This window comes from Schistocerca cancellata, chromosome 3 (genome assembly GCF_023864275.1).
Source record: "Schistocerca cancellata isolate TAMUIC-IGC-003103 chromosome 3, iqSchCanc2.1, whole genome shotgun sequence".
Lineage (NCBI taxonomy): Eukaryota > Metazoa > Arthropoda > Insecta > Orthoptera > Acrididae > Schistocerca > Schistocerca cancellata.
Genome location: NC_064628.1, coordinates 187,139,416 through 187,152,605, shown reverse-complemented (window position 1 = coordinate 187,152,605; position 13,190 = coordinate 187,139,416). Strand labels below are relative to the sequence as shown.

The 13,190-nt window shown below is 42.0% G+C and overlaps 1 protein-coding gene across 1 annotated transcript in view; it reads left to right on the top strand.

Moving 5' to 3' along the window:
• LOC126176193 (pickpocket protein 28-like) overlaps positions 1-13,190 on the top strand; it is a 141,583-nt gene that overhangs the window by 62,733 nt on the left and 65,660 nt on the right. Inside the window, exon 4 of the mRNA XM_049923337.1 lies at positions 2,036-2,165. Within this exon, the coding sequence (XP_049779294.1) occupies positions 2,036-2,165 (130 nt within the window). The remainder of the gene's footprint in view (positions 1-2,035; positions 2,166-13,190) is intronic.

Below are 13,190 nucleotides of genomic sequence, written 5' to 3'. Positions count from 1 at the left end.
GCAGCATATTGGCGAGGCATTCATCTTCATGGACGACAATTCGCGCCCCCATCGTTCACATCTTGTGAATGACTTCCTTCAGGATAACGACATTGCACGACTAGAATGGCCAGAATGTTCTCCAGGCATGAACCCTATCGAACATGCCTGGGATAGATTGAAAAGGGCTGTTTATGGACGACGTGACCCACCAACCTCTCTGAGGGATCCAAGCAGAATCACCGTCGATGAGTGGGACAATCTGGACGAACAGTGCCTTGATGCACTTGTGGATAGTATGCCACGACGAATACAGGCATGCATCAATGCAAGAGGACGTGCTACTGGGTATTGGAGGTACAGGTGTGAACAGAAATCTGTATCACCACCTCTGAAGGTCTAGCTGTATGATGGTACAACATGCAATGTGTGGTATTCGTGAGCAATAAAAAGGGCGGAAATAGTGAATATCAGCGCACACTCCGCTGCAGAGTGAAAATCTCATTCTGGAAACATCCCCCAGGCTGTGGCTAAGATGTCTCCGCAATATCCTTTCTTTCAGGAGTGCTAGTTCTGCAAGGTTCGCAGGAGAGCTTCTGTAAAGTTTGGAAGGTAGGAGACGAGGTACTGGCAGAAGTAAAACTGTGAGTACCGGGCGTGAGTCATGCTTCGGTAGCTCAGATGGTAGAGCACTTGCCCGCGAAAGGCAAAGGTCCCGAGTTCGAGTCTCGGTCGGGCACACAGTTTTAATCTGCCAGGAAGTTTCATATCAGCGCACACTCCGCTGCAGAGTGAAAATCTCATTCTGGCGGAAATAGTGTTTATGTTGATCTATATTCCTCGGAACCGAGGTGATGCAAAACTTTTTAGATGTGTTTACTATGACTAGTGCATCCTGACAGTTTACCGAGTTACCTAGACGAAAGGGTTACGATCACTATCAACGCGCCAGCGACTGAGGGTAATGTAGGAGCAGCGAACCGCCACAAGCAGCGTCCACACAATAAAGTACGTCATACAAATGCATCAGCACCGGAGCTGTGTCATCGTTAAATACGTAACTACTCTTTATGAGTACAACACAAAATATGTCTTAGTAACTTATCTGTTAAACTGTTTTAATTCATTTTTTATGATTGGAAGATTTGTAGGAGGAAGACGAGCAGTATAGTTGCTGATAGTCCTTCCCCTCTCTACGACAGGAAGAACTGATATAGCTAAACGCCCCACCTTCGATGATTCGTTGATGCTAGCGATAGAAACAATTTTGAACAGGTTACACATTAATCTCTCAAGGAAATTGAAAAAGTTGCGTGCAGTAAAATGGATAGATAGGTTGGTTTCTTAGTATATCTTTAAAATAAATATTCATTGCTTATCACTTACTGAAACAGGTTCTTCTTCTTATACAAGACTCTTACAAATTACAGCACAACATTAGGACTCGATATCTTGACAACCATTATGATTAAGACTTGCTTTGTAATTTCATTACAGTCACTGTTAGGGAAGTGTGCTTCTAATTTTATAATCGTTGACAGCCTTTAAAAGTTTTCTACCCGTGTGCTAGAAACTACAGCTGTCTCTAAAAACCATTGTCCTTCATTAATCATATAAAACAATATCAGTGAAGTAATCATAATCTTAGTTTCTCTGTTCATATCTCTTAATGGGTCAGTTTACGAATGCATGTTTTCGTTTTTTGTCTCATCAGAGTTGTGGAAAACGCTGAAGGAAAATAACTGGAGATTTAAAAATAAACTGCAGCTTCAATGAAAATACAAAGGTGTTAAATTATCAGATGGGCAAGATACATGAAGTGCCAGCTACGTCTGGTAGACGTAGCAATTCTCTCTTCATTTCATAGTGCCTATGTTCCTTTCACTTTGATAGAAAAAGTAGTAAAATTTGTTTTATGGAAATAAACAATATATGTGTTTAAACAAATAACAGAAAGAAGGAATAATGAGAGGGAAAAATCCTTTTGAAATGAATATATAAGTACTTGCTCGTTTCCCAGCTGTCTACAATTCACAATGAATTTACTCTTTTCCAGAGATCGTGATGAACAGACCAAATTAGAGAAGCGTTTACTAAGCACATTCTGCGATCTTGCAGAAACTGAAACTGACGTAACACCTAATATCACGAGCTCGTGGGATGCTGTAGAAAAATTCCTGGTGAAGGTATGTATGATTTTCCGAATTACTTCGAGGAGCGCAGAGGCTTACTTGAAGCAGGATTAAATACTATAGATATACTTTTTATATCTTAGCAGTCGGCGAGGATTTATTGTGGTGAAGTCTTAGACAAACCCACTCCATGACATCAGATAATGCAAATCAACGCAAAAACTGGTAGCACAAAGACTCAGCTTAAAATTAACTTATTCCGCCGACCTTTGTGTCTAAAGCGTGGTTTAGAACTCAGCCCTTAGTCATTCCTACTATCTGCCTCAGATGACTTCCGTTCTATTTCAACTGTAAAGTTCCATGGCAGAACAATCCACTGAGAAACAACATTAGTCAGTGTTCATGGTCGTGCTACTACCTAGAAGTTACTGGTCACAGGGGTAATTCTGCGACTTCGATGTAATGGTTAAAATAGGACAATAACTGAGCTGTCGAACCGTGGTAGAAAGTTCTGCGGATCGATGAGTTACGGTACAAGACAGATTACTCAGAAAGGATTCTGTGGGCCTCATGAATGACTGGCAAGCTATATTTGTCTGAACGCGTTTTGGCGGCACTATAATTCGGTAAATATAGTGCAGTTCTATAGGCGTTTGTTTCTTTGACCTTCTCGTAACACGCGGGTGATTTTGTTGAACGGCGTTCAGGAAAAATGTTTTAGACACAATTATGGTTCATGTTGGATTTAATTAGAAATCGTTGGGCTCAGCGACTGTGAAATGATGATAATCACGGATGAATGCAGCAAACAGTTGAGTATCAATCCGTGTTTTATTGCACAATAAGGTATACTTCAAATTAATTTTTAAGGTTTGTTTTCTTAAAACCTGATTGTAGCCTCATTCAGCATCACACATGGGCAAGCTCGTTCCACATTATTTCTCATTATGTGGATAGCGCTGTATTACCTAACTTCATATCTGTGTTATTTCAGTCTGCTTTTATCTATGCATTGCAAAATTTATAATTACAGACTAGGAGTTTTTGTTTAATTTTTTCGCTTTATTTTTATTTTACATTTTTTGTGGAACTGATATAAATTGCAATTTGTAACTAAAAGGTAACTAGCACAGGGGGGCGCCTCTTTCTATCTATGATGTACGATGTGGCTGGCTGTGTAGGCTTGTAAACAGCAACCTCAGTGTGAGTTGTGCTAGGCATGACTTAAGGTCGTTTTCTGGGCCTATATGACTCGCTACTAAACTTCGTACCTTGTAACCTTCAGTTGGTACTGCTGCTCAATGTTTCTTGATTTAAACAGTTCAAAGGCGTGATTACTATGTTCTCTTCTCCTATTCCTTTTAGCACTAATGATGGCCACACTGTAGCTGATGTCTAACTAGATAGGCAATAAAATGCAGATCGATAAACGACTGTTTGCTGTGTTCATCCCAATCAACACAATTGTTCCCATAGTGGTAGAGCACTAGGGTGTCGGACTTCTTTAATATTAGCTTGATAATGGTCTACGTTGCGGGCTTTCAAACAACTACGCACCCTTAGACTCAGAGTTGAAATATTAAGTTTTGGCTGGTTTCGTTGTCTAGGGGGGATACGTGGTTGCCGCATGACAGGCCAAATACTTCTGAGCCTACAGTATACGACAAGAATACACACATGAATCGAATGTCGAAGGTTTCTATCACTCGGCAATTGCGAATTATGAATGTAACATATAAATTTGTAAATGAAAGACTGCAGTTAAATAAAATCTGCAGGTACTATCTTAACGTCTTTAAATGATGAGTACGATAGTAGAAGTACTTTTGCGAATGCGGTAAACTGTTATTGGTGTCGATGGTCCACCAATTATATAAAATATAAGTTGAATAACAGGGAAACAATAGATTCCTACAGCACATAATTAGTTATGAAGAACAGCACAGCTCCCTAGATATTCACTTCTAAACGCACACTACGCCTTCACTGCAGAATCCACGGAAATCACACAAGAGCACAGGTCTGCACCCCGAAATATTTCTATCCTCCGTGACCACCCGAAAACTGCTCCACTGTCCAAGCCTTTCCGCCGACTGTGCGTCCATCTCGCTGTACTTTACGCGTCCAGCACCCACTCCCGTGTTCTGTGCCGTACCGTCCAGGACTGCCGCACTCCTCACCCGGACTAGCTTCCACCCAGTCTCCCCATTCGCGAGCGCTGTGATTGGCTAGAGCGCTCGCGTCATGTCTTCATGCCAACGCACCCACACAAACATAATGAAACACATTCGAAGTACTGGATTTAAATTTAAATAACTTGAAAAATGTAAATATACCTACGGCTGGACATTAAACACGCTCTAACACACATTATTACATACATAAACAAATTAACTAAACATATGTCGAAAGGAATAGAACAGCCGGCCGTGGTGGCCGAGCGGTTCTACGCGCTTCAGTCTCGAACCGCGCTACCGCTACGGTCGCAGGTTCGAATCCTGCCTCGGGCATGGATGTGTGTGATGTCCTTAGGTTAGTCAGGTTTAAGTAGTTCTAAGTTCTAGGGGACTGATGACCTCAGATGTTAAGTCCCATAGTGCTCAGAGCCATTTGAACCATTTTTGAATACAGGGTGATTCAAAAAGAATACCACAACTTTAAAAATATGTATTTAATGAAAGAAACATAATATAACCTTCTGTTATACATCATTACAAAGAGTATTTAAAAAGGTTTTTTTTCACTCAAAAACAAGTTCTGAGATGTTCAATATGGCCCCCTCCAGACACTCGAGCAATATCAACCCGATACTCCAACTCGTTCCACACTCTCTGTAGCATATCAGGCGTAACAGTTTGGATAGCTGCTGTTATTTCTCGTTTCAAATCATCAATGGTGGCTGGGAGAGGTGGCCGAAACACCATATCCTTAACATACCCCCATAAGAAAAAATCGCAGGGGGTAAGATCAGGGCTTCTTGGAGGCCAGTGATGAAGTGCTCTGTCACGGGCTGCCTGGTGGCCGATCCATCGCCTCGGGTAGTTGACGTTCAGGTACTTACGGACAGATAAGTGCCAATGTGGTGGCGCTCCATCCTGCTGAAATATGAATTGTTGTGCTTCTTGTTCGAGCTGAGGGAACAGCCAATTCTCTAACATCTCAAGATACTGTAGTCCAGTTACAGTACCACCTTAATCTTATCAGCTGCAGACAGTGCTTGAACCAATTTCAGACGATAAGGTTTCATAACTAACCTTTTTCGTAGGACTCTCCATACAGTTGATTGTGGAATTTGCAGCTCTCTGCTAGCTCTGCGAGTCGATTTTCCTGGGCTGCGAACAAATGCTTGCTGGATGCGTGCTACATTTTCATCACTCGTTCTCGGCCGTCCAGAACTTTTCCCTTTGCACAAACACCCATTCTCTGTAAACTGTTTATACCAACGTTTAATACACCACCTATCAGGATGGTTAACACCATACTTCGTTCGAAATGCACGCTGAACAACTGTCGTCGATTCACTTCTGCCGTACTCAATAACACAAAATGCTTTCTGTTGAGCGGTCGCCATCTTAGCATCAACTGACGCTGACGCCTAGTCAGCAGCGCCTCAAGCGAACAAATGTACAACTAAATGAAACTCTATAGCTCCCTTAATTCGCCGACAGATAGTGCTTAGCTCTGCCTTTTGTCGTTGCAGAGTTTTACATTCCTAAAGTTGTGGTATTCTTTTTGAATCACCCTGTAGAACAAAAGGTAGGCCAGTAGCCTAATGTCTCTGTGCTTCCTATAACATAGTAAATATTTAACTAATTTCTTCACGAATAGTATATGTCGGATATAAACAAATACATAGATGAATATATATATTTATAAGCACACTGCTACCGTTTTTTCGTGAACTGTGGAGTACTTATGGCCTGATGCGATCGATAGTAATCGGCCACTTTGACCTCCAATAACTCATTTACTATTGAAGTTACGTGTCTTTAATTCATACCAATTTAGGTTTACACTAATAGCTTTCTAAAGACACGTCGATTGAGGAAATCGGATGAAGCGATTAAATTTTGGAAATTCGTTGTTATGTGTTACTTGTATAATCTACATTCATCAAGTGAACTTAAAACTGAAAAAGATATTGAAATTTTGATTACACCATCAGAATCGTCGTGTAAATACACTCCTGGAAATGGAAAAAAGAACACATTGACACCGGTGTGTCAGACCCACCATACTTGCTCCGGACACTGCGAGAGGGCTGTACAAGCAATGATCACACGCACGGCACAGCGGACACACCAGGAACCGCGGTGTTGGCCGTCGAATGGTGCTAGCTGCGCAGCATTTGTGCACCGCCGTCGTCATTGTCAGCCAGTTTGCCGTGGCATACGGAGCTCCATCGCAGTCTTTAACACTGGTAGCATGCCGCGGCAGCGTGGGCGTGAACCGTATGTGCATTGACGGACTTTGAGCGAGGGCGTATAGTGGGCATGCGGGAGGCCGGGTGGACGTACCGCCGAATTGCTCAACACGTGGGGCGTGAGGTCTCCACAGTACATCGATGTTATCGCCAGTGGTCGGCGGAAGGTGCACGTGCCCGTCGACCTGGGACCGGACCGCAGCGACGCACGGATGCACGCCAAGACCGTAGGATCCTACGCAGTGCCGTAGGGGACCGCACCGCCACTTCCCAGCAAATTAGGGACACTGTTGCTCCTGGGGTATCGGCGAGGACCATTCGCAACCGTCTCCATGAAGCTGGGCTACGGTCCCGCACACCGTTAGGCCGTCTTCCGCTCACGCCCCAACATCGTGCAGCCCGCCTCCAGTGGTGTCGCGACAGGCGTGAATGGAGGGACGAATGGAGACGTGTCGTCTTCAGGGATGAGAGTCGCTTCTGCCTTGGTGCAAATGATGGTCGTATGCGTGTTTGGCGCCGTGCAGGTGAGCGCCACAATCAGGACTGCATACGACCGAGGCACACAGGGCGAACACCCGGCATCATGGTGTGGGGAGCGATCTCCTACACTGGCCGTACACCACTGGTGATCGTCGAGGGGACACTGAATAGTGCACGGTACATCCAAACCGTCATCGAACCCATCGTTCTACCATTCCTAGACCGGCAAGGGAACTTGCTGTTCCAACAGGACAATGCACGTCCGCATGTATCCTGTGCCACCCAACGTGCTCTAGAAGGTGTAAGTCAACTACCCTGGCCAGCAAGATCTCCGGATCTGTCCCCCATTGAGCATGTTTGGGACTGGATGAAGCGTCGTCTCACGCGGTCTGCACGTCCAGCACGAACGCTGGTCCAACTGAGGCGCCAGGTGGAAATGGCATGGCAAGCCGTTCCACAGGACTACATCCAGCATCTCTACGATCGTCTCCATGGGAGAATAGCAGCCTGCATTGCTGCGAAAGGTGGATATACACTGTACTAGTGCCGACATTGTGCATGCTCTGTTGCCTGTGTCTATGTGCCTGTGGTTCTGTCAGTGTGATCATGTGATGTATCTGACCCCAGGAATGTGTCAATAAAGTGTCCCCTTCCTGGGACAATGAATTCACGGTGTTCTTATTTCAATTTCCAGGAGTGTAGTAGTAATGTACATGTCTCTTTTTGAGGTATCATTATTCATCTGGCTACTATTAATTTCTATACTAACTGTGAAATGTCTGCCATAAAGGTTTCACAAAGTCCGCCATCTTTGGCACTCCCGGCATAGACATCTCCTTCATCGACACACAGCACCGCCCTCGTCACTGCGGAGTTCCCAGCCACGCGGCTGGACCATGCGCTGGGGCTACCCCTCTCGTCCGGCTGGCGTGTGGCACCACGTGTTTGCTGCCGGGCCCCGGCTAGCCGTGTGGCCGCCCCAACACCTAAGATTAGATTAGATTAGATTTACTTTCTTTCCAATTGATCCGTAGTGAGGACGTCCTCCAGAATGTAGAACATGTCAGAAATACAACAACACATGACAAATATTTACAACTAAAACAAATAAGCTAATGTACCATTCCACAGTTCCCAAGTGGAAGATCATCATTTTTTAATGAACACTACATGAAAGAGTCATTTTTCAAATACTAATGCACTGAATTTAAAATAAAAAAGTTTATTTATTTATTTATTTATTTTTACCTTATAAGGTAACAAACATGTAATACAACTACTATAATACTTATTTACAGTGAACACATTACTGCACTGAAATGGTGCAGAAGTAGATTGTACTTAAACACACACACACACACACACACACACACACACACATATAATATTTCCAGGGCGCCACAACTCGCCCGTTGTCTCACAACATCTACTACATGGCTAATCTGCAAATCACACTTATGTGACAGAGGGTTCACCGAACTACCTTCGCACTAATTCTCTATTATCCCACTCCTGAACATCACGCGGAATAAATGAAAACATGTATTTCCGTGCCGGCTCTCATTTCTGTTATTTTATTAAGATGATCGTTTGTCCCTCATAGGTCGGCCTCAACAAAATGTTTTCACGTTCGGAAGAGAAAGTTGATGATTGGCATTTTGTGGGAAGATTTGTTTTAATGATGTGCACCCCAAATCCTGTATCATGTCCGTGACACTCTCTCTCCTATTCCTCGAAATACAAAACGCGGTGCTCTTCTTTGAACTTTTTTTTCGATGTACTCCTTTAATTCTATCTGGTGAGGATCCCACACCGTGCAGCACGGACAAGCGTAGTGCAAGAAGTCTTTTTAGCAGCTCTATTGCATCTTCTAAGCGTTCTGCCAATAAAACGCAGTCTTTGATTCGCCTTCCCCACATTTTCTGTGTGTTCTTCCCAGTTTATGTTATTCGTAATAATAATTCCTACGTATTTGCTTGAATTTGTGGCTTTTAGATTTGTTCGATTTATCGTATACTGCAACTTAAACGGATTCCTTTCTTCACGCACGTAGATGACTTTCCATTTAAGGTCAATTGCCAATTTTCGCATCATGCAGACATCTTACCTAAATCGTTTTGCATTATCTCAGAACAGCGTACCCTGTAACACCCTTACAAGCTTTTCATACTCTTTCTGGCAACCCTGCATATAGGCAGTTCATCTATAGGTTTTGACATAAATAGCTATATTGTTTGATTGCATTGATTTAGAAACTTACATTCTTTTACACCGCCAACGGACTGTAGACCTTAGTCCCCAACATATATTTCAACTTGATAGCTATATGAACAATACCCGTTCCCGAGAAAAAGTGATGTTAACAGACGACGTCAGACAGACAGACTGATGGACAACAAATGGCAGAAAAATATTTTTTCATGTCATATAATTACAAATTAACAATTTTACTATATTTTATTCACTTTTACCGCGAAGCCTTGCTTCTTGTCGAATTTCATCATTCTAGTTCAAAGGGAAGTACTTTATAGGTTTCGATGAGTGAGTTTGCGAGTATCGAAATATGCGATTCAAATGGCCGTATCTGTTGATAACACTAACATAGAAGGTTAAATTTTTACACCGCCAAGTGACCGTAGATATCAGTATCTGAAATAAATTTCAACTTCGTACCTCTATCCGTTCGTGAGAAAAAGGCGTCTTCTCAGTCAGACAAACAGGCAGACGGAGAACGAAGTGATCCTTTAAGGATTCCGTATTTGCCGACTGAGGTACAGAACGCTAAAATTGTATAAGAAAAGCATTGGAAGGAGAAATCTGTGCCATCTTCTTCGAGCTTACAACTCTAATACTTCGAAAAATTCCGATATCTTATTTTATCTAATTCTTTCATCTTGAGTTGTTTCCATTATCATTTTTCATCAGGGTGCTTTACTCAGACTAACGTATATTAATGTCTGTTATTTATCATCCGATGATTATATGATAAACTGTATTGAGCTATGCAACAATGTACAGGGAACCCGCAAATCAGAATATATAAAATATAAAGGTATATTATAAAGCGCAACGATAATCTTGACTGGTAATGTGGATGACATATTCTCGCATTCACTGGCTGTCGACAAATACATCGCGGCGAGCATCGCTGCGAAGATCTACGTCAATTGAGGAAAACAATGCAGTGTTGTCACTCAACATGAAACAGAGACAAGTTTATATTGGTATGTTGTATTAAAGCTGATAAGTACACTGAAAAATAAAATAAAAAATGTTTACCTGAAGTTTTCAGGCAGGAAAGACATCAGTGTTACCATCTATACTTTCAGTACCACAGTTTCTACGTAGCTACTACACACAATATCATTAATAATTATTTTTTTAGTGTCGCAGTGTTCGACTGCCTCCTCTATTATTCCTCTCTACTTCTTTCAGAGACAGGTTAACTACTCTTGGTTGTTGCAGTAGATGTCCCACTGATCTGTTTCATCTTTTAGTAAGTCTCTTCTGTAGACCTTTTTCTACAACTATACTTTTTGGTATTTTATCATTTCTATAATGTTTATGTTTGGCAGGTATCTGAAACGATTTCCTTCCTCTTCTTTTCTTTTTTTAAATACAAATGACAAGAGAAACAGAAATATGGTACAAGCGTATAAAGTTATTGGTAAAATGTACTGTACCTTAGATCTGTGGATTTTGAAAAGAATGGGATATTAATCATTTCGACTGATATGCATGTGACAAGGTTCTCACAATTTAAGTCAATGAGCAGATTCATCAATCTCGTGTGTATGGGCTGTTGCCTAGAGATGCTGGGTGCTGACGGCGGTAAAGCCGTCGACACGCGGTCCGTGCATTAGAATGTCAACGTTGAGGGTACAGACTTTCAGACGTCATAGCGCGAAAAATCACGTTGGGGAATCTTTCCGGACGTGTAGAGCAGTATCAACCATGACAGATATTCTGAACATGCGTTTGAACGTACACTAATCAGATGGAATAACGTCACCTACGTCACGTACACGTCATCTCTTTTCATTATAGAATCTGGTCACGCCATTTTGGATTTCAGTTGGCGCCCATTTTTCTATATTATAACATACATCCTATGAATACATACCACATCAAAGTACTAGTAAAGTGAACCCGTCGTTCATTGGTACGATATGGTGTGATATAATGAAGGGAAACATACAAGACAAAATCAGATGTTACAGAATTTAAGTGTAGCGTAATGAATAGAAATGCTGTGATAAAAAGTGGTACATGATGTGGTGCAAGTTCACGTCACATTACATGTATACATATTCTTTTACTCAATTTCGCGTTTTATAATATGGTCTGAAACTTTCTTATTGATCTAATACAACTATATTCTGTAATACGCGATTTTATGTAAAGATAAGTGCGCTTTCTCTCAGGAGTGGGCACGTTCAAAAAGCTTTATGCACAACAGATATCAGTACTTGCAGTAAGCTGTTTTACGCTTTCTTGTTTAGTCTTGTATTTCACACATTCTAAAGTCTGCTACTAAATAGAAACTGTGACCAAATAAGAATGATCTCAGGGTTTCACTAAAAAGTGAGAATGATGAAATAGTTTTATCTTACGTGGAAGACTATAGCAAATTTGCATCACACTATTTGTAATGCAATTTTTGCACGCTGGTGTCCTTGCTGACTGTATATGAAACTTTCATTTTTTCTTTATGACATGTTCATGGATATTACAGTTTTTATTTACGTATACTACAGACAGAACAACATGACTAGCGTATGGAAAATGGAGAAAATGTGCCTTTTAATAGAGCTAACGTAGGAATTTTACGCCCTTTCATTTCGTGAACAAACGGTGTGATTGCGAGCCAGATACAGCGGACAACTGCCGCTGGAGCGCGCAACGTGTGCGTATACCTCACTGAGACTCGCAGACCGTATGCACAAGGCGCATCGTTTGCGAGCTTTCGCCAGCCCGTTGAACTCGGCACGCTCAACGATGACGTTCGAAAGTACAGCCCGTGGGCCGACGGTTCAAATGGTTCAAATGGCTCTGAGCACTATGGGACTCAACATCTTAGGTCATAAGTCCCCTAGAACTTAGAACTACTTAAACCTAACTAACCTAAGGACATCACACACACCCATGCCCGAGGCAGGATTCGAACCTGCGACCGTAACAGTCCCGCGGTTCCGGAGTGCAGCGCCAGAACCGCTAGACCACCGTGGCCGGCTGTGCCGACGGCTTAAGGCCCTTCTCATACGGGGTAAGCTTTGTGGCAACATTCGGAGGCAGTTGGCTGGCTTAGTAGACAGCGCCAACGGCAACTCGTGCAAACCAGCTGCTCTGCAATCTCCCTCAAACGGTTAAAAAACCTATTCGATAAGAAAATATCTTTCTCACCACTTAGTCTCATTCGTCAGCTTTATTCCTTTCGTTAATAGTCATAGTTATTGTGAACAACTACTCCCTTTTTTTCTCCAGAAAAGTGCCATCAGTGACGAGTTTGGAATAATATCTAATTTCTCTTGTTGACGCATTAAAATTACCTTCAATTGCGACAGTATCTGGAAACAGTGTATTAAGGTAGCTGCTGAGAGCAAAGCAAATCACGAGTTTATGAAAAAGTCGTTCTTGATGTAAAACAAACGTCTAATTTCTTCGTTTACGTTGTTGGAAAATATACAGAAAATCGCACTTGACCAGCTATCGATAGCCCTCCAGATATTGCATTAATACAGTGAAACAATCTGTAGTAATTTGCGTACTGCATTTGATAAGAAAGTTTTGCGTATTAAGCATATGGCAAAATACTCTTCTCATTGTGTGCTTTCATTTAGCAAAATCTCTTTTTGATATCTCAATTCATTTATGAGATAAGACGTAGGTTATGAATATTTCATTGTCGTTTTACTGTTTCTGCACACTAAGAGAATTGAGCACACTACATGCAGTGTAGATCACTAGGTGTTGGTCTACATACGGCGTGTGTATGAGTGATTGCCTAATATTGTGTCCACAATGGAACTGTCGCGTTTATAAATGAATTAATAACAGCCCAGCCATTGAGAACCTACACCTAAAGGAAGCGCTTCGTCATACTCTTAACGATTTACGATCAAATGCACAACCGTTCGGTGGCGCTTTCATTTTATTATCTTGCGACTTTAGAAAAA